Source organism: Camelus bactrianus, chromosome 3, assembly GCF_048773025.1.
Source record: "Camelus bactrianus isolate YW-2024 breed Bactrian camel chromosome 3, ASM4877302v1, whole genome shotgun sequence".
NCBI lineage: Eukaryota > Metazoa > Chordata > Mammalia > Artiodactyla > Camelidae > Camelus > Camelus bactrianus.
The window spans coordinates 138,281,934-138,303,252 of NC_133541.1; the positions used below are offsets into that span (position 1 = coordinate 138,281,934).

General features: G+C 44.5%; 1 protein-coding gene across 27 annotated transcripts in view; it reads right to left on the reverse strand.

Annotated features, from left to right (window-relative positions):
• Positions 1-21,319, reverse strand: part of LOC141577158 (trafficking protein particle complex subunit 9-like) — a 138,381-nt gene that overhangs the window by 97,348 nt on the left and 19,714 nt on the right. For 21 of the 27 annotated variants that reach the window (XM_074361294.1, XM_074361298.1, XM_074361300.1 and 18 more), the window contains 2 exons: positions 19,731-21,253; positions 19,083-19,260 (listed from right to left, as the gene is read on the reverse strand). The exons of 2 other annotated variants lie outside the window; for them this stretch is intronic. In XM_074361294.1, coding sequence (XP_074217395.1) covers positions 20,575-21,243 — 669 coding nt within the window. In that variant the 5' untranslated portion in view covers positions 21,244-21,253 and the 3' untranslated portion in view covers positions 19,083-19,260; positions 19,731-20,574. Of the gene's footprint in view, positions 1-12,505; positions 12,522-18,788; positions 19,015-19,082; positions 19,261-19,730; positions 21,254-21,319 lie in introns of those variants that run through there. 4 more of the 27 variants (XM_074361304.1, XM_074361302.1, XM_074361303.1 and 1 more) reach the window with 3 other exon arrangements.

Below are 21,319 nucleotides of genomic sequence, written 5' to 3' on the forward strand. Positions count from 1 at the left end.
TAAGCATCCTCTAAGACATGACTCTGTTGTTAGTGTCATGAGAAGGAAAGACTAAAGCAAGACTTCATTAGGTCAATTAGCAATAGCCATCACTGGAGAGTGAGTAAAAAAGAAGTTAACTGATAGCAATGCTTCTGCCTACATGAGACCTAAAATAAACCTACACTGATCTCTTTAAGGAAAATGAGGAGATGAGGCCCCAATGAGAAAAACAAAAACTAACAAGAAATCAAAAAAGTAAAGACTTTTTCATTAACGATTCCAGGAAGGAGTGGAGCATGGTGGTGAAGAGCACAGATGCTGGGGACAAACATGAGGGTCTGAACTCCCACAGCACTGGGTAGCTTTGACACTGATAAGTCAGTGAAATTTTCTGCATCCCAGTCTCATTTACATAGACTTGGGACAACAACAGCACCCGTCTCCTAGAACGGTCCTAATAATTAAGTTATTTTATATATAAAAGGTTAAATAAAATACCTCAGATATTAAATATTACCCCAAAAGCACAAGGAAAAAGAAAACAGAGATAAATTGGAGTTCATCAAATTTTAAAACTTTGCTTCAAAGGACACCATCCAGAAAGTGAAAAAACAACACACAGCAGAAATTTTTTCAAATCATTTATCTGATAAGGAATTTGTATCTACCAAAAAAAAAAAAACAAAAACAAAAACAAAAACAAAAAGAACCTCCTACAACTCAACAATAAAAAGGCAACTGAATTAAAAAATGAATAGAGGATCTGAAAAATATTTTTCAAGAAAAATATACAAATGACTAATAAGCACAACGAAACGATGTTCAATATCATTAGCTGTAAGGGAAATCAAGTCAAAACCACTAGGAGAAACCGCTTCACACTCACTGCAATACATTATAATCAAAAAAGGATTAACATGCACTAATGAGGACACAGAAGATGCAGAGGTCGCAGCCGTTGCTGGTGAGGATGTAACACAGCCTGGCCACTTTGGAAAAACTCCTGGCAGGTCCTTAGAGAGTTGAACATTTGGTTTCTGAATAACCAGGCAATTTTGCTTCCTGGGCACACACGTAAGAGAACTGAAAACAAATGTTCACATAAAAACTCCTACAGGAATATTCACGGTGCTATTACTCATCACAGCCAAACATCAGAAACAACACAAATGTCTATCACGTGATGAATGGGTAAACAGAGGGGCCCAGCCATACAGAGGAATATTATTCAGCAATAGCAAAGCATAGAGTACTGACCCAGGCCACAACGTGGACAAATATTGAAAACGTTACTCAGTGTGAAAGAAGTCAGTCACAATAGATGCTTCCACTTACATGAAGTAACTCGATTTACATGAAATTTCCAGCAGAGGCAAACCCACAGAGAGAGAAAAGTGGCTCCCTGGCGCTGTGGGAGGATGGGGAAGATGGGGATGTCTGCTTATGCGTAAGGAGCTTCCTGTTGGGGGGATGAAAATGTTCTAAGATTGAATGGGATGCACAATTCTGGGCATAGAGTAAAAACCACTGTACATTTTAATGGGTGAATTGTTATTAAAACTGTTAAGAACGAAAGCACCTCGGGCCAGTACCTTCCCATAGTAAACGCAAATTGCTAAATTTTATTACAGGAAGAAGAAACTGCCCTCAGCATGAAAGCAGGAGTTCAGCAAATGTGAGTTAACCGAAATTGGACAAGAGCATTTCACTTCAAACAGTTGCTGAGTGTACACAAAATATTAAGACATGACAAGGAAAATCAGTTTGACATCACGAAGAAGCATTCTGCTTCAAATGCAGATCAAGGATTCGGCAAGCCCAGCTGCTAGAAGTGACCAGAGAAGAAACCTGGTTCTTTAAACAAGCACCAGAGCCAACAAGGAAATAGTGGTGATGAAAGCAGGCGGCCGAAAATCTGTCACAGTTTGCTACAAATAATTTCTCCACTGAAAATTCAAAAATAAAATGATAGTGATGTAATACTGTGTTGACCTCAGGTGAATGGGCTTCCTCCGGTTCTCGACAGTTTTGTAACCCCGAATGAGAGACTCAGGAGAATCAGAATGGCTCCTGGGAGTCCCCAAATGACTGCCCACCAGCACGCTGACCACCATCACATCTGGCAGGGTGGAATTGCAGAGAAGAGACCAACTTCTGAAAGGCACAGGAAATATTGACAAGGGAAAAAAAGGCTGATATCAGTCTTGGGACAGAGGCCCTGAGAGCAGAGGCCATAAGGCTGCAGGTGAACTGGAGTGGCCCTGGGGCATGAAGGGACCACGGGGGAGCAGATTTCAATTTTCTTCTCTCTCTCCCTCGGGTAGGAGAGATAAATTCTGCATCCTTCTCACCTGGAAGTGTGGGATCTGGCTGGCAGAAGTCTTACCGACATGGAATGAATGACTCAAGACTGTGGAAAAAGGAAAAAAAGCAAGAGGGAGTAGGGAGCCAACTCCAAGAGCCTCTCAAATGCTCCCATATTTATTGGGTATAATCAAAGGAAATAGTCTTTAACAGTTGTGTGATAGTAAACAGGAACTTGGGGAAAGACAGGATGAGACAGAGATTGTAGAATCCACAATGAGTAAAAAGTCTTAGTTTACCTTTAGGGGAGTCATGGGGAGAGGGGAACAAGATAAATCCTTTAGATATTCATTACAAAGCAGACCACCAGTCCAGCCAGGTCCGTGTTTTGGGGATAATAGACTATCTAACAGCGTGCACGCCCAGCATTTATAGCTGAGGGCCTGGCTTATTGCTGTGCAATGAACAGAGTGCTATCTAAAACCTCAAATATGCAAGCAAGGCATTGTCTCTGCTTTTTATGGCAAGGAGACAGGAGTGAGGATGCACAGGTGCTTGCTTGAAAGCAGTTACTAAGCACACTTTTTCTTCTTAAAGTTGACATGCGTCTGGTGTCTGTTAAATTTGTTAACCCAATCATGGGCTATCACATGGAACCCTTATGGAGGACAACCTAGGATGACAAATCCTGGCTCTGGGTCTTTTCCTGCCAGCTTCGGCCATTCCAGCATGGTCTAGACACATCCCTGAATAACGATCCCACAGAACCACCCAGACTCTTAACTCCTGGTGCTTGGAACTTAATTTTAGCTCTACACAACTTAACATAGAAAAGTTTCAGAAATAATAGATATTATATTCTTTTTATATCTCATCATAGAACTGATTTTTCTGATTGCTCTAAGCTGCTTCTACTTGGTAAATCACCTAATTCTGCAGGTGAATTCAGTACTTTCCATTGCGCATAACTAGACAGTCTGGGCCCTCTGACTTCTATTGGTCAAATAAATACCGATACACCTAATTGATTTCATTGTTCATCAATTTCAGCCTGGAGGTGAGGGAGTGTCACTCTGTTCCTCAGCCCACCCTCTACTCTATTCTCTTCAGCAACTCAGGCCTCCTGAATACAAAACGTAGCGTCTGTATCCCTTCACCTACACTTTCCACAAACGCAACAGGAAACATCAGCCTAGAGAATGAATTCAACACAAATGTTAAAACAAAAATCTACAAACCTGAAGCAACTCCATCTCCGAATCATGATACACAATGACATGAAATTAAGGGTGTCAGTTACAAAGCACGCGTGAGCCTGACCACCTCATTTCTATTCTTCAAAGGAAGGAAGGTTTTCATGTTTTTTATTATCATTCTTTGTCATTGTTTCTGATTAAGCCAAAAAATAGTTTATGAAATAATTAAGCACTGCAATAACAGATTTTCGCTGTATCAATTACAGAAGGCATTCAGAGGGGATAGGAAAACCCACCTATGTAAAAAATGCAAAATTTCTTCCGCTGTTAAGGACACGTATACAAAATGCAACAGAGAATTCAAATTCATGTGGAGAGGAGCAAAAGCCACAGAATCAAACAAAGTCTTTACTATGAGTCAATTCAAAATTCACTGGACAAACATGCTCAATGCATTCAAAGAATTTTAAAGGCACACTGAAAACGATTCACTTAATTATCTACAGGCTAGAGGAAGAATTTCCCTCTTTAACAGACAACAGAAATCAATAGGTTACCCCACCAAACGAGGACCAAACAACAATCAGGTTTTTAACAGTTCTGATAAATCAGCATGTTCTAAACATCAAAATCCAAAAATTTTAAACATTCATTCACACCACAATGAAACAAGCACTTAAAAAAAAAAAAAAAACAATAACCCGAAGAAACTAAGCACAATTATCATGTACCTGGATCAATGGGAACTTCTTGTAACGCTGGAAGAAAGAACAGGCTATAGCCTTTTACTTAAAAAATAAAACTACATTTAAAAATAACTGCTAAAACACCTTTCATCATTCATGTTGCCTTGAAAAATCCGAGGCACTCGTATCTGATCAGAAATGCAATTCTGAGTAACAGTATTTTACAATTCAGTGCCAGTTTGCTTTAGTAGAAAAAAGAAAAGCTACTGTTTCTCATCCTGCACAAAGAGTAAAAAACCTTCCTGCCTCTATCTCCTCCTATTTTCTAAGCTCATTCTCCCCAACCCTTCTGAAACAATTATGAGAACCATTTATTCCCACCAATATGCCAAATGACAAAAGAGTATCAATTTATTTGTATAAATATATGCCTACACCTTGAACTGGAAGAGAAAGGTATCAGAAGGCTATATGGAACTTATTTCTACCTTCCTGAAATCACACACACACACACACACACGTTCACAGAGACACAGACATGTACACACTGAATTACTGGGCAATTCACAAGCTGAGGACTTCCAATTTGTAGAAGATAACTTTGTAGTTAGTTTAAAATACAAATCTGTCAGCTTTTGAAAGCCTTCATCATCTGCTAAATCATCCAAATATCAACGGGACCCAATTAGCCTTCTCTGTAGAATATAATTTCCCATGATGGCAAAACAGACCCTAAGTAGTGGATCCAAGACTCGTGTTTATCACTACCTATGATCGTTTTTAAACAAGTAAACAGATTCAGAAGGTATGTCCCAACAACATTTATTCTTATTGAAATAGCATATGTATTCAATTGTCTATACAGAAAATAGGTCCCATGATGGTGTTTAAGACCAATTTTGTGTATTGAAATATTTATTTTTAAGTTCAGACAAGGAGGGTCTGTATTACTCAGTTGTAGAACACCTGCTTAGCATGCACAATGTGCTGGCTTCAGTCCCCAGTACCTTCATAAAAATAAATAAAAATAAGTGCATGTTTAAAAATAAGAATAAAGTTATAAAAAGAGTAAATGCAGACTAAAAACCACTGCAATCTAGGAGCCATAATTTTAATAAAAAACGAGTTTCTATCAAATATTCACTATATGACAATTACAGAGACAACCACAAATCGCCCCTGACAACATCAGGTGTGATTCTCAACAACCCTACTAAGTAGACACCGAAGAGAAACCCAGCATTGCGGATGAAGAAACGGAGCTCGGAGGAGCCGGGGACGCTGACCGTCCTGCTCCCCGTGACACCACGTCAGCCCAGGATGAGCGCTGACAGAGCTGCACTGAGGGGACACCCAGCTTCAAGGAACCTTGGTGCACTGGGGAGTACCAGAAAACACTCAAAACTGTTCAGTGAAGAACCAGCTCAAATATATTACATTGTGCCACATCCTTTAAACAGGGAACATGACTGAGACCTATTTGATGCCTCCGTGTCCTTTATGCCATTATCAATTATTTGCCCTCTCAGCATGCCCAGTCATGAATTGGACCCCATATTAAGTGCACTCAGATGTCAGAGCTTTTAAAGCTGTTTTATGAAGTTTGTAAGACTCTGTCTATGCCTCACACAGGCGGTCATCCATCACTTCTCACCGGTGTGGATGTACCACATGAAATCACACTTTTCTGCTTTTTAAAATCCCTCCATGTAATCCAGACTTTTCAACAGCAAAGAAGCAGCTCAACCAGAAACAGTGGATAGCTTTTCACCAAATGGACTCGAACAGCCCATCGGACTACCTGGAAGCCCTTTTTTCTATTAAACCCACTTCCAAGGACTTCATCATTTTCTGATTGGTGGACTTGGCCTCTGACTGGCCTACTCTGAGAGCTCCCAGCCTCACATCCGGGGGTGGGAGAGGACCCTGCTCTTCAGGGAAATCAGTGCGGAAGGCAGAAATCTTCCACCCAGGTCCACACGGGTAGAAGTGCCACAACGTGCTCAGAAAATATACCGTCAGCAACCCTGGGCTCCCATGGACTGATGTCACATTAACCAAACTCATGAGAGACTGATGCAAGAAAACCAGAAATTGAATTTATTAATGTAACAGGAGATGTGAAACCACGAACCAGACTGAAATATCAGAGTTCAACTATGAGTACAGATTCTCCTCAACGGCCCAATCACAGGCAGGCAGCCACATGGCAACCATGGAGAGAAGCAGAGCAGGAAGGGTTTCTAGATTAACTCAATGGAATAAATTTCTGTTATACGAACAGATCTGCAGCCCAGAAGACATTTAACGCCAATCACGGTGCACTGTCCGTGGACAGTGGCTGAGACACGACTGTGAGCACCTGTGTAACTCTCCTTTCCTTGTCCTTTCTGGGCTAAGTTATTCACAGAGGTATAGAGATCCAGGGATGCAGATACATCTAAACACCCAAAGCCCATCCCTGGGAGCCTGGAAAACAGACAGCCAGGGTTTAAATACCAGCTCTGTCACTTACTAGCTCTGTGACATTGGCCAACTTACTTACTCTCTCCGTGCCTCAATTGGCACATTGTAAACCTGGGATAACAATCAAATCTCCCTTACGCACTTGTTGTGAAAATTGAAGGATTCATTTCTGTAAAACGCTCAGAAAAGAATGTAGAACATTTTTGGTGCTCAACAAATGTGAATTTAATAAGAAAGTGATTTACAAGTCTCCCTACTAATCATCTTCTGTGTTTCATGGCTAGTCTGAGTCCCAAAGGAAATCCTTATTTCCCCTCTTATAAACACTTTGGGAGCACCCTTCTCTTGCATCCCAACACCTGTTTAAATTGAGGGAAGGGATGCCTCCTCCACACTCCTCTGGTCCATGGAGAGGGCTTCCCCCTTCACACCCCTTACCCCTGGCCAACGGCTAGCACTCTTCACAATAACAGATTGAGGTGTGAGTCTGGAGAGACAAGCAGGGCATATGAAACCTTTCCTTTCCCTCCAGTGTTGGCCAGCCTTGGGAAGCACCCGGGATGCTCAGCTCCATGGCAGGTCAGCCCTGTGCAGGATGGGGCAGATCATCTTAAGGGAAGGCTCACTGTGGCCCTGAGCTAACTGGGACTGTGTGAGTCTCTAATTCTGGGACACAGTATCATGACACGCATTTTCCCACAGCCCTGAATTTCATGGAGAACGTGGCTTCATCAGTAATAAAGGAGACATTTATCGCCTGCCTGTTCTTCTGTGTCATCTCTCAGTTGGCTGCTGGAGAAAACATGTGTATAAGTATTGGGTCCATTTAAGCCCCAATATATATGAAGTACCAAAAAATTCTGTGGCTTAACATTGGTTCAGGGCGACTGTGTAACGGTCCTGACTTTGCTGATGCTAAATTATGGGTATAGGAACTATGGAACCTCCTCAAATATCTTTCATCATAAAACCAGCTTTTCTTATTTTCCTGTTTCTTAGTAATAGCCAAAGACTGTAAAATGATGGCTTCATACAAAACAGGAGCTAAACTTTATGAGCCCTTTGACATTCCCACTGTGCTAAACAATTTACATAATTTCTAATTCTCACAATTCTACAAAGTATATACGAGCATCCCCATCTCACAGACGAGGGAGAAACTCAGAACAAACTGACTCAGGCTCATGTGGCTCAGTGGCAGCGCGTGCAAGCAAACCCAAGCCAAATCACTACACCCCTTCTTGTATGTACAAAATCACCTCCCACCAAATGACACACAGCGGCTGGGTCAATACTCAGGGAACTCAGTACACTTTTCAGGTATAAGGTGCTCAAGAGGCCGCTTCTAGCTGCTTTATAAAATCCCGGCTCACTGGTTGCTAACACTGGAATAAAAGACCGATTTTGCCATTTTTTGCAGAGCAAGTCTGAAATGTTCACAGCGAGATGACAGAATAAAACAAAGATATAAGCAGAATAATTTTTCCATGTAGACAGACATAATGGACATTGTGCTATTCTGAAGCACTAAGCAAAGGAATCAAAGCAAAAAAATATTTGTTAAGCCTTCTTTTACAAACAGGAAAATTAAGACTGTATGAAAGTGCAACAGCGCCTCCTATGGATAAAAAGACCTTCCAGGTTGCCGGGAAAGATGCAACACAAAAATTGCCTGTTGAATCAGAAACAAGAATCAGATAACTAAAAGCTTATGTAGCACATACTGCAGTTTGCTTCGGGGAAGGGAGGGGTATTCAGTATATTATCAGACATTGCTAATACTCTTGAATATAAACAAAAGACACAGGCTCATGGAAACTCATCTTAGAAGAGGAAAGAATCCAGTCCAGCCACTTCATTTTACAGGAGGGGAGACTGAGATCTGGGATCTGTCCTTCCGGCAATCAGCAGCAAAGCTCTCTCTCCTAGGCCTCATGTCATGCACTGTAGCAAAAACCAACAGATCTGTACTAGGCCTCTATTCATAAAAGTCACGTCTGTATTTTTCCAACAGTAGGTCATCTAAGTATCTTGCAAAATACTTCTCAAACAGCCAGGAATTCATACAAGTGTATTGAAATACAAAAACGTTTATTTGCACATTAAAACAGCATGAGCTTTATTCTATTAAAAAAAGTGACATGTCAAATCAATGTTTTGATATTTTAAAACCTATTAAGCATGCAGAAAAATAAATCAAAATTTCTTTAATCACAAAAGAAAGAAGCTTATTCCCTTAAAATGATCAATGTGGATTTTTTTAAACTTAATATTTCTGGTCAGATTTCTACGAATTTAAATATCTGAGTGGATGATTACACGGCAACATGAATTCTGAGTTGTAACAACACACTTTCTGTGTAAATAATCTTCAAGGCCGTCTGCTTAAGGTGATTTAACTAGTCCCTGTCTCACTAGAATGATACAGATTTCATTAAACCTTCATACTGCACACACACACAAAACCCTGAATCCTTGTTACTTTAAGCCATATTCATATATTCATATATATGCATATTGAATATGCATCAGAAACAAGCCACACTCTTTAGTATTCAGAGTTGCTCCTTCTAAACTATCTGTCCTTGTGACAGCATATTTTTACTAAGCAGCTCTTGGGTGCTTCGTATAAAAGGCGTCTACATCTCACAGTCAAACAATGTAAACGGCATCACTCAAATTTCACCAATGAGGAAATGTACTTAAGCCATGAAAACAACTTACATATTCATCATCAGGAAAGAAAAGAGTAAAGATTTTACTTAGAATATTCACTGACAAAACTTTCCTCCATACTAAGACTACATAGAACAAATTCAGTCTTTGTAAATTTTTCTGTCAATAAGCACCACTAGAGAAAAACAAGCAACATCATTAGCAATGGTTGGACTTTCAAAGCCCACTCCTATTTTGCAGTATAATTATTTTTAATGTTTTGTTTTTAGTGTTTACAGAGCACTAAAATAAAAAAAATATAAACCTTTTAAGTCATTGCCTGAGTATGCAACATTTGTGAAAACGTACAATTTCAATTTATGCCACTCTGTCTTACATTCTCACTGGTGTCTCTCCTTTGAAGGCTTCATCAAACTGAGATCGCTAAAATCGTTCATTTATGGACTCACAGGATTTCGGGAAACCACTCAACACAGGGCTGATCAGAGGAGCCATTGAGAAAGCATCCTGTGCAGCCTGGGTTCCAGCCCTGAGTCTGCCAGCGACAGCTGTGTGAGATTTTGGACAAGCTGCCCCATCTCTCAATCCCTCAGCTGCAAAAAAGGGACACTGATACCTACCCTTAAACTCCTGCTATGAGGTAAAACATGAGGAAAGCATTTTAGCCTTAGGGAGGTGTCCACTCAGAGCAAGCTTGGTCATTATGATGATGAGGATTACTTTTAATAAGTTAAGGCAGACAAAAAATTAGAAATCACCATAAAGGAGAAACATTTTATGTCAATGAGCATTTCCTTTTGAATGGATTGCAGAATGTTTTATAGAATTTTTTAATAAACCAAATTTTGTCCACTAATTATAGATTTACAGGTTCATGGACATGTCTCCATAAAAAGAATTAGAGGCCTCTAACCTCTGAATACTAAGAAAGAAAAGTTTAAAAAAAATCACGGTGGAGATTATACCTCACTTGAGAGAGCATGTGCTCAGCATGCATGAGACCCTCAGTTCAGACACCAGTAACTCCATTTAAAGACTTTTTTTCAAGAAATGGAGAATTAAATCAAAAAGATGGAGGAATACAGAATATTTTTAGAGACTCAACTCAGATTTAAGATGGGGAAAAATATCCATTTCTCATAGGAAATCTTGAGAACTATGTAAACCGGATCTGAGTTGTCTAATCTTTTAACATTATTCATGAATTCCTATTACCAAGTCTTAAAACTGCCTGATAACCCACAGTGGTGATACTGATCATAACAGCTGCCAACACGGATCGAGCTCCAGCTAGGACCTCTCTGTTCGGCCATCTCTGCCCCTGAGGCCTCACCAGGCTGATAGTACTAAATTTTGTCATTCATGAGCATATCCTGTAAGTCCTCCCTTTGTGCTCCTCACTCCCCTCACCAGCCCCTCTGAGGGAAGCACTGTTATCATCTTCCCCACCCGAAGATAAGGCCACAGAGGCACAGAGACTAAACCTGCTCCAGGTCACATCGGCATAAAAGGACGTCTATATTTCTGCTGTTTTACTATTGACAAAGGAATCTGACATATCAATTCAAGGGAGACTGTTAAATAATCAAGTCTGTCAGGTCTTCACCTCAAAGAGCAGATACTATAGATTCCTGATGTAGGATGAGGCTGCCGCCACAAACTGACTCAGCTTGAAATTAATATCCAAGATGAAGCAGCGGATACACGTAAATATTCACGATTGTCAACTCCGCTCACGGGTCTGGGCCCTTCACTGCCTGAACGGGGGTGAAATCCCCACCAATGTCAGGGATGGAAGCGCGGCTCTTCCCAGTGTCACCCAGGCTTCACGGGCTGTTTCCCCCCACAGGCTGTCCTCAACGATTAAAAATCTCTCAAGATTTTTACACCATGCAAAACTGAAAGACATTTCTGCAGATGGAGCACTTTCTCAGGCTTAAACCTTTTTTGCTTACACTCAGCAAGGGGGAAAATAACACATGACTCTGCAAAGTCTCTGAGCCTCACCACTCACAGGAGTAGAATGGCCTCAGCAGAAGATGACTCTTCACGGATGAGAACAAAATAAATCCGCCCCCAACCACAGGCACTCCCAGAGACAGCGCTCAGCAGTCTTCTGCACACTCACGGTTGTACAGCCCTCACCACCATCTATTTCCAGAACACTTCATCACCCCAGAAGAACACCCCTGTCACTAGCCGTCACACCCCAACCCCACTCCACCCAGCCCCTTGAAACCATCACCTGCTCTCTGCATCTGCATGTGCCTATTTTGAGCATTTCAGATCACTGAAGTCAACAATATGTGGCCGTTTGTGTCTGCTTCCTTTCACTTAACGTGCTGTTATCAAGGCTCGTCCATGTTGAAGTGGTATGAGCATCTCTCTTTTTTTTTTTGAAAGTGTTAAAGTTTATTAGAAGGTGGTAAGTACTATCAAAAAGAGTAGAGAGGAGCATAAGTGATTGGGTTTCAAAGGGAAAAGGGCGGGTTGAGCAGTCAGGGTGGACTTCCAAGAGCAGGTGGCATTTTTCATATTCCCCTTTATTTATTTTTTCTTTTTTATTCAATCTTACGTCTGATTAATGTACAACTACATGGAGATACTACATTCTGTTCATCCATTCAGCAGCTATGTATGGACGAGGTCCAGACGAATGAGTGTAAGAGGTGACTAGGCAGGGATGGCATTTAAGCAAAGGGCAAGATGTGCTTTCAAAAAAAAAAAGCCAACAAACAGAGGCACAAGGAAATTCAGCACGTTTCTGAGAAAGTGCATGCTTGCTTCAGCATGACTGCCGTGCAGGGCTGGGGGGGTGTGGAGTGACAGGAGACCCAATGAGGGAGTCACCTGAGAATATTCCCCATGCAAGCAGCTCAGCCAATTCTCCTCCTTCATCCTGTATTTTAGACCCATTTTTGATAGGTTTTCTATTTCAAGTAACAGCACTTAGTTACACATCTGATCATCTGCATCAGATCACCTTACCTCCAAGCCACAGAAAGTCATTCACTGACTGGAGCAGCTCCAAGACATAACGGTGATGGACCAGGGAGTCCTGCAGCATCCCGGCCTGCAGGCACAAACCCCCACATGTTCCATGGTGATGTCCGGAAAGTAAAATGCATGGAAATATCTCACTGCTTGTGCACGATATCTGCCCCCAAATTGCCCCATAATCATGCTGGCAAAGCACTACTGAGCCTTCTCACTACAAAAAAAAAAAAAAAAAAAAAGAGAGAGAGAGAACAGAAAAGAAAAGGATAAAGCTAAGAACGCAAATTTAGGGTCTTCCATTGAAAACCAGCAACCATCACTGCCAGTATCTCAGCTGGAATGGTCCTGACTTCAAAAACCACTGCGCAGTTACATTGCAAACGTGATAGACATATATGTATTCCACATAGATGATATTACAATAGGATTTTTCTTTTCGAAATTTCCAGTTGCATCATTAACACAAGAAAGATTATGTTTCCACTTTAAAAATCAATTATCTTCCACTTTCTTAATTTTGAACCTATTATTATTTTATAAAGGGTGCTATGCTGCAAATTATAAACCAACTGTTTGGCTTCTGCCAACAAGACCTTTATGACTTCACTAATTCAGAGCAAGATTTAATGATGCTTTGAGAAGTGGGGCCTGGGGCGCTCACTAACAGCTCTTTAAATACTGACAAGGATGTGCTATTTAAGTAATGCAAAGGCTCTAACTCTACATTAACTCAGAAACCAAAGAAACTACACCAAAGCCTTACTTTATCATTTTAAATTTTGCTATTCTTTTGAATATTAAATTTCTTAAAAGATAAGATTTTTTTTGAGAAACACAGCAGCTGTATTAAATTTCCTCTCACCAAGAAAGCAATCTTTATCAAGAATAAATACCCCTATGGAAATCCAAAAGACGGGACGTTTCTAGCTATGTGAACATGCAGATCTCAATCGAACGAGCTCAACAAAGTCCTGGGCTACCCTGAAACTTAGCTCTTCTGTTCCAAATGTTGGCTGAGCTAAGATCATCACACAAGGCAGGGAAGAAGAGAAAAGTCCACCTGGCTGCATCCGTTTTCTTCCAGCCACAAGCTGCCGCTAGGGGGTCCCAGTTAATAAGCCCTCCCCATGAGGAAATCCGGCATCCACACTGCCCCTGCCGTCCCCAAGCAGCCCCGACGCCCCTCTCCCACTGGTGGCACCCCAGCCTGTCAATGGTCTTCTAATGACCCTCCCAGTTGGTGGCATTCTCCCCCTCTTCCCCGCTTCACACACAAACACACACACACACTCAGAGCCAGGACAGCCTTCCCAAAGCGCATATTTGATTACATCACCCCCACTTCAAACCCTTCAGAGGCTCCCTGGTAGTTTTCTAGCCCCACCTCCGACCCTGCTCGCCCAGCCTCACTTCAGTACACAGGTCCCCAATGACCTCAGGTGCCCCCTGACTTGCTGCTACTTCCCACTTGCCTCCAGGCTCATTTTGACGGTTTGTCAAGGAAGTCTTCCTTCCCTCGAACCTCTGCACTTTGGGTTAGGTGCCCCTGCTGTGTTCCTAGAACATTCTACGCTAAGACAACTTCTGACACTGCTAAGCTCTCAAGAAGCAATACATTTTGCTTACTACTGTGAGTCCACCCTCTCTCCCCTGGACACACAGAATTGCATGTGTTATGAATAAATGAATGAAGGGGAGGGACTCAAAGGGACTGGCAGAGCTGCTCTCGCCCACCCCGACCCCTTCTTTCTGTAGAACATCAGAAGTAAAACCATGAGTACCTCTCCTGAGGGTCAATTTCTGCTGACACACTTCACTGCCTCTTCTGTGTCAGTTGTAGTAAAAAACCAAGCTCCTCCAAAGCCTTCCAACCCTAGGCCCACTCCAGGGTCCTCCCAAGCAGGTGGACCCTCCACCATGGACCAAACTGTGCACTCTCCCCGAGTCCCCACCCCACAAGCCTCCAGGCCTCTACCCGGGCTGCTCCTGCCACCTGAGTCACCCTCTTGATTCCTTCTCCTGGCTGACTCTTACTCTGTCCTCATAACTGAATGTAGAGCCCATTTCTTCAAGAAAGTTCTCTCTGATGATGTTCTTTAGCTCTTGACTGGGCTCCCTCTACAACAGGACTGCTTGGCGACCAACTGTTTGTCCACTTGCTCCTCGGAGACCATGAACTCTTGGAGGCCACGTGGGAAAAAGGAGTGAGACAAGAGGTGTGGGAAGAGCAAAAAGCAAAATCACAGCCCAAGTCCCGGATTCAAGGATTCTGTCTCAGAAGAAAATAATAAAATGTTTAATACGTATGTCATTTGGCTATGATTTTTCTGGATCTTGGAAAGCAAGAGGTTGGTGTTCTAGTCTAAAATCCAAGTTACATGCAAAGAAATGTACATATTCATATCCAAAGGAAACCATAGCTGCTCAACAACAGTTTGCAGTTAAAATCAAAGGAATTTTGATAAAGGCAATCTCTCTCTCTCTCTCTATTTTTTTTTTTTTTTTGTATCATATAGTTGTAGAAGTATTTGTATAACTAAGAGATGGGTACAGCCTATGATTCTGCACTGGAGTGTTTGGGGCTGAGGAAGCCCAGATTACATGCACTGTGTAAATACAATCACACCAAAACACTGACAGGTGCCCTACTGCCTGAGCTGAAGTTCCAAAGCAGACAACCTTACGTTGCAAGACAGCTCTCATTAGAAATTAAGGAATGCAATGTTCTGTACTCAATTACATACGTTATATGGGCCATTAAGCGATAGTGCATCTTGTCTAATGAAACCCCAAAATAAATTGTTAACATCGATTTTCTCCTTCTGACCCTTCTTTGCTAACTTTGGATATCAAACCCTCACTCCATACGGAAAGCTCAGATCTACGCTGCAGCAGTTTACATCCCGTGGACGAAAGCCTATCAAGGGAGAACTGGAGAGTTTCCCTTCAGAAGCTGCTAAGTCTGGTTTTGCACCTGTACGTCATTTGCAACCACGTCAGCGTCAAAGGAGTAAGACCTTACCTCTGTGGGGCGAAAATCACTGCGGTGCTTCTGAACCATTAAAGAACACTGAGCTTTGTGAAACAGTCCTGAGGCACTTAAATCGTTCTTTTTGTGAAAGGCTCCAAAACGGACCCAATTCACCAATCCAGGTACAACAGGGAGGTACCGAATTAGTAGAGAGAACATGCCCTTGAAGTCTGACAAGGCCCTGCTTGAATCCTGCTACAGCATTGACTAGCCACTAAACGGACCAATCCCTTAACCCCTCTGAGAAGGCTTCCCAATCTGCAAAAGGGGGCTGCCACCGCCCACCTGGGAGACATGGATGTGAATGCAACACGCAAGTAGTGCGGCCGACTGGTACCTGACACGAGGCCTGGCTAGTTTCCCTCCGCTGACCTTCTTCCCCTTTAAACTTGCATTGTTCCCCCTGGTAAGGGTCAAGCCCCCGGACCAGACTGCCCGATTCTTCTGTGTATTCCTGGATACATGCCTTACCTTTAGGAGGGCAGAAAAAGAACTATCTCCTCCAACGTCACTATCAATATTCTTAAGAGTCTGAGTTTTTTTAACTCTATTTTGCAGGGAGACTATTCCAGAAATGTCCAACCACCATTCTCCACTTTGGCTCCTCTCCCAGCGCCCGTCCCTTCTCACTTCAAATCTTCTGTCTACTGGCCTTTTGTTGTTGGGAAAGAGAGTCCACTAGGGTGGAGACTCCCTAGGCCTCTGTCCCTCCCTCACAGGTGAGTGTGACTACATTCTCCCCACTCCCCACTCCGACTCCAGCTTCCGAGGAGGTTTCCCTCCAGGAACATGCAGCCCCTGCATCATCTCAAGACGCGCACGTGTGGCCACAACCCTCCCTTCAGATTTCTTCCTGGGTGGCCCTGCCCACCCCCAAGACCCTTAAGGATAAATGCCATTGCTCTGAAAATCCCAAACGCCACTGACTGACACGCCAAAGCTGCATGGTCTGGGCTTTCCTCCAACCCAGGCACAGCCCTGCCCCGCCTCAGCCTCAGTCTGCACCTCTCGAGATGAGCTCATCCACCTGCACGGCTGTGAACACCAGCTAAGAATGACGACTCCCAACGTGTATCTGTGGTCCGGCTCCTTCACCTGAGCCCCAGGGCCATAGAACCGAGTACCTTTTTGAGGTCCTAACTTGGATGACAATTGGAATCTTAAAAATGCCTCATGTCCACCATTTACTCTAGAGTTCGATTCCTGGCAGGTACCTCCCAGGCTCCCAATTTTAGTAACAGACCCAGAACCCACCTAGGTGTTTGAGTTCACATTCAATTTCCCCTGTTCCTCCCCCCGGCCCTGCCCTGGAATCAGTCCTGTCATTTCTATCGCTAAGCGAGTCTCAAGTCTGGTTCTTCAAGGACCACGGATGGAACCCCACAAGCTGAAAGGAAGGTGCAATGCCTCACAGTCCTCCGAAGAGGGCTCCCTGGAGGGGGAGGCATCTCCTGCCCCTGGTCACCTCAGAAGGCACTGGATTCTCACAAAGGAGGCCCAGGAGAAGGGACTCAAGATTCTCCTGTGGTCTGAACTTTGAAGGGCCCGAGTTTTGGGCAGTTCCTTGTTAGCAGACACATCTGCCAGTGAGCAGATGAGGATGGGGGAACCCAGGCCAGGCTGTTCTCACTCCGACCCCTGGGCTATCGGGAGCCACGGGAAAGGCCTGTGTTCAGGGCACAGCCCAGCCTTCACAGATCCCAGCCTGCATTTGCCAACCCAGATAGCCTAGACTCCTACTTGCGACACTTACTTCTGTTCTGTTCCCCCCCAGAATGTGATGTTCTCTTTCAGAATGTCTGGCCTGTCTCAAGCGAGACCAAGTCAGTGAATGATGAAGTGTCCACAATTGGACCAGGGCATGAAAGGAGAAACAAGGTCTCATGACCAGTGTGACGGTGGTGGCCAAACCCTTTCCCCGGGTGAGATGAACCAGGGTGTGAGTGAGAATGCAAGGTCACTTCACGGCTGACGGTGGTTTTGGAGACTCACTATCGCAAACTAACCACACGGCCGGTGGACGTCAGCTGCAACAGACACGGAGTCAGCTATTTACTGCCATCATGTGTTAATAGTAAAGGCTGGTGCAGGGAGGCCTGCATGGCTGCTGAGGCAAATCACAGACCCGGCTCTGAATTCCCACTGGCTGGAGCAGAGAGGAAGCTACGGTCCCCTTTAGCGGTCCCTGTGTCCACCAGATCCAAGTGAGCCAGCTACTTAGGAGAAGGCCATGTTGTTCTGATACTCAGAAAAACCAGCCTCGTAAAGGGAAAATAAGAGTGGCATGGAGTTTAGACCCGCTCCTGCCTCTCTATGAAGGCAAAGTAAAGTAAATGGCACGGGGAAGGTGAATGCAAAAACAAAAAACAAAAAACCAAAAAACGGTGACTGCTTCCTCCAACAGCATCCCCTGCAGCTGCTCATCTCCGAGCCTGCCACTTTCTCACCAGTGACCACCGTCCAGGAAGCTCCGTCACTCACGTCACACAGCGACAGCCCGGAACCGCGTGCCAAGCACGTTTGTGTGAAAGCCAGAATCAAGGAAGATGCTGCAGATTTTGACTTTCCAAGTTTAATACTCCATGAAAAAAATCCCTCAGCAGCCGCCTAAATCAATTCGCATCTCGCTTCTTCAAAACAATCAAACAAATTTAATAAGGGCGCATTTGTCACCAAACATAAGAAGGACCAAACTGGTTCCTCAAAGCAAGGATTTTAACAGGTATCAAACACCAGTGGGTGATGTGCTAACAAAGCAAAAATTCCAAAAAAATAGAAAATAAAAAGATGACTAGGATAATATATGGATCAAGGCAACTGTTAAGGTTTTTGCTTTTTAAAACGATGGGGACAGCACGGAGGACAATCTGGCTATTTCCAATGCAGGGTGTGCACAGTCCACTTTTCAGACGCAACAACATGCTCACAGGGCGGTACAAGATAGAAAGGGAAATAGAAAAAGGAAAAGAGTAACAGCGAAAATTAGAAACACATGAGAACAAAAATAACTGAGAGCAATTACAAGAATTTACGTGAGTTTGGTGAGGACAGGGATGAGGGGACGGTGAGACCCACCCTCACCTATTTTTCCAGGGAAGGCAGGGGCCTGAGGCGAGCGGCGCTGCCGGGGGACCCCAACGTGGTCAGCGCCCCAAACCTAAACTTCACCTAGATGCGTGTAAACAGCTTTTGAGCTACAAAATGTGGTCGCATTTCAAGCTGGACAATTTTACTCACTCCCACCAAGAGTAACAGGAGAGAATTAGGATCTGTTCCTGCACCAAAGCATTGTTTAAAAAGTAATGACTGTGGAATAGTAAAAGCAACAATGGAGTAAAAGTGAATGGAGGAGACCTTACTTGACCCGAGCTCACAGGCCGCGTTATCTCACTGACGTTCAGATGCTGGCTGAGCCCTTACGGTACCAAAACAGACAGACCCACCAGGAGGGAGGTTTAATGCGCTGCTGTATTTTGATGCCGGGAGCCATGCCTTGTACACAAGGTTCTGGGTAAACAATGGTGACAGTATCAACCACTATGGGCTAAGCACACAACCAGCTACTCCGCCAAATCCCAAGGACAGACTTCAAAAGGCAAAAACAAGCTGGCATTCTATGGTGGGTCTGCAGACTCAGAGCCAAGCAGTTGCTGAGCAAACATGTCACCAGTGCCTCCTGTGACAAAAGAGGAGGCACTGGTCAGGGCGCTGGGGCAGGGCTCCAGGCTTCCACTGCTCACCCACCATTTTGTCCAGGGGGAGATGTTGGTCCCTGCTTACGTTGCACCGATGTCGACATTAACTGACGCCTGGGAACTCAGCAGGAGGTGACAGGAGACGGGAATGGAGCCAGCCTGGGAGTGGCACGGTGCTGGCATCTGTGTCCTCAGCTTTGTCCAGGCCACAACATCTGCCAGTTCATCTACAAGAAACAGAAGGGGAGAAAGCCGTGTAGTTCACGGGGCCCTGTGAGGACAAGTACAGGTCATGGCCACGACATGCCTCGCCCCTTCCTTAAGATATAGATGTATGTCCGGGGAGGAAGAGAAAATTCATCCAGAGACCGGCAGGCAACAAAAGCAGGTGGGACTCGGGTCCCCTGTGCCTGTCACTCACAGGACTGGTCTGGACTTTCTTTTTATCAATTCTCTGGCATCTTCTCCTCCAACTTACCAACAACCAGAAAGTAGAATCTGATTTTAGACTCACAGAGAATCGCAGAAATCCTTCTCCACATCAGGCCTGGCAGCACGTGCCAGGCCCTCAGACCGTACCTGTGGGACCGCCATGAGCCCTCTCCAGACTCAAGGCCCGAGGCCGTAGGTCGGGGGGGCACAGATTCCCACACACTCCCCAGCAAAGGGGGACCACCTCTCGGCAAAGGCATCTCACCATCTTCGGCCCGAGGGACATCTCGATGGATACACAGGGAAACAGAGCAGAATGTGGGGGGGTAGGCAGCCCAGAAGAGCTCGTCTGCACTTCCAAGGCAAAGTGGGTCCGTTGACCTAATCACAGGGAAAAAGTGAGGACGAATCTTTCCCTGCTGTGTCCCATGCTCCGTGACACGCCTTTCCCTGCGTAAGGAGCTCATTTGGAAGCCCCTGGCAGTGTTTCTGTTGTCCTAAATTGGCATGGTGGTTGTCAGGCAGGGAGAGAGGGCCTGAGCCGTGCAGGTGCTGGCCCTGGGAGGCAGGAGACACTGGCTCCACCCCCAGCTCAACCAGCACCTCATTCTGCGTCTCAGGATTCATCATGACATCTATAAGCAAAGGGATGAGATTGTCCCAGGACATGCTGCCAACAGGAATGAAATGACAGCCATGTAAAGAAAGTTTCCAAGTTGCCACATTTAAAAATGTAAACCCCCCAAAAAAAACCCTAGAAACTGATTTTAAGAACATATCTTACTTATTCTACAGTATGTAAAATACTATCATTTTGACATGTAATCAATAAAGAAAGAAACAAGATAGTTTACATTCTTTTTACTAGACAAGTCTCAGCGTCTGATGTGCATTTGACCTACAGCACATCTCAGCTCAGAGCAGCCTCCTCCCCAGCTCTCCTAGCATCAGTGACTTTGGCTACTCTATTGGACATCAACTCCAGGGGTCACACCAGGGGAATTGGCTGAAAAGCGGGAGTAAGTGTCCATAATAACCCTAAAAGAATCTCTCTGAAACAAAGGCGGATTCACTTTTAAACGTCTGAAAACCGGCGGGTTTCACCTCCCTCACGCCTTGGCTACAAGACAGCCCTCCTCCTTGCTGATCCCTTTCTGGATATAGGGAAGCAACACTTCACACAGCCAGGGTGTCCGGGCATTCAGGTAGACTTTCCTGCTCTCTGTGTCCAATCCCACAATGTCCTCCTTCTCAAACAGGATGTAGAGCAGGAGGATCTTGTCCCCAGACTTGTCGGATGCACAGTCCAGACACTTGGACTTGAGCATGATGAAGAGAGACTCAGTGAAGTCCTCGAACCTCTTCTCCACCACCCTGCAGTCCTCGTAAATTGAAGGCCACGTAGGTTCGCGGCTGCTCGGCCACCTCCCCATGCAGCACAAAGACAAAGAGCCGAGAGTCATAGAGCGTGGTGCCATACAGCTCCTCTGCACGTGGAGCTTCTCGAAGGTCTTGGCCAAGAGGCAGTCGGTAATGGTGACAAGGCCCACGACCTTGCGTTGTGTCTGGAAGTCGCTCCACCCATTCTCGGGCGCATAGTGGTGACTGTAGTGGATACAGAGTGCCCACTGCGAGCCGCAAGGTATGATCTGCCTCACCAAGGAGATTCGCTTATAGATGCAAAAGAAATTCTCCTCTGAGATGATCCCCACGGGTTGGACCACCACGGGGGGAGTCTGGTGGTCCTCAGCACACTGAACGTAGTCAGGGATGTTCATGTTGCAGGCCCTGATGAGAGGGAAGAGGAGACAGAGGTACATACTGTGCTGCGGGCTGCGGGACTCAATGGGTTGC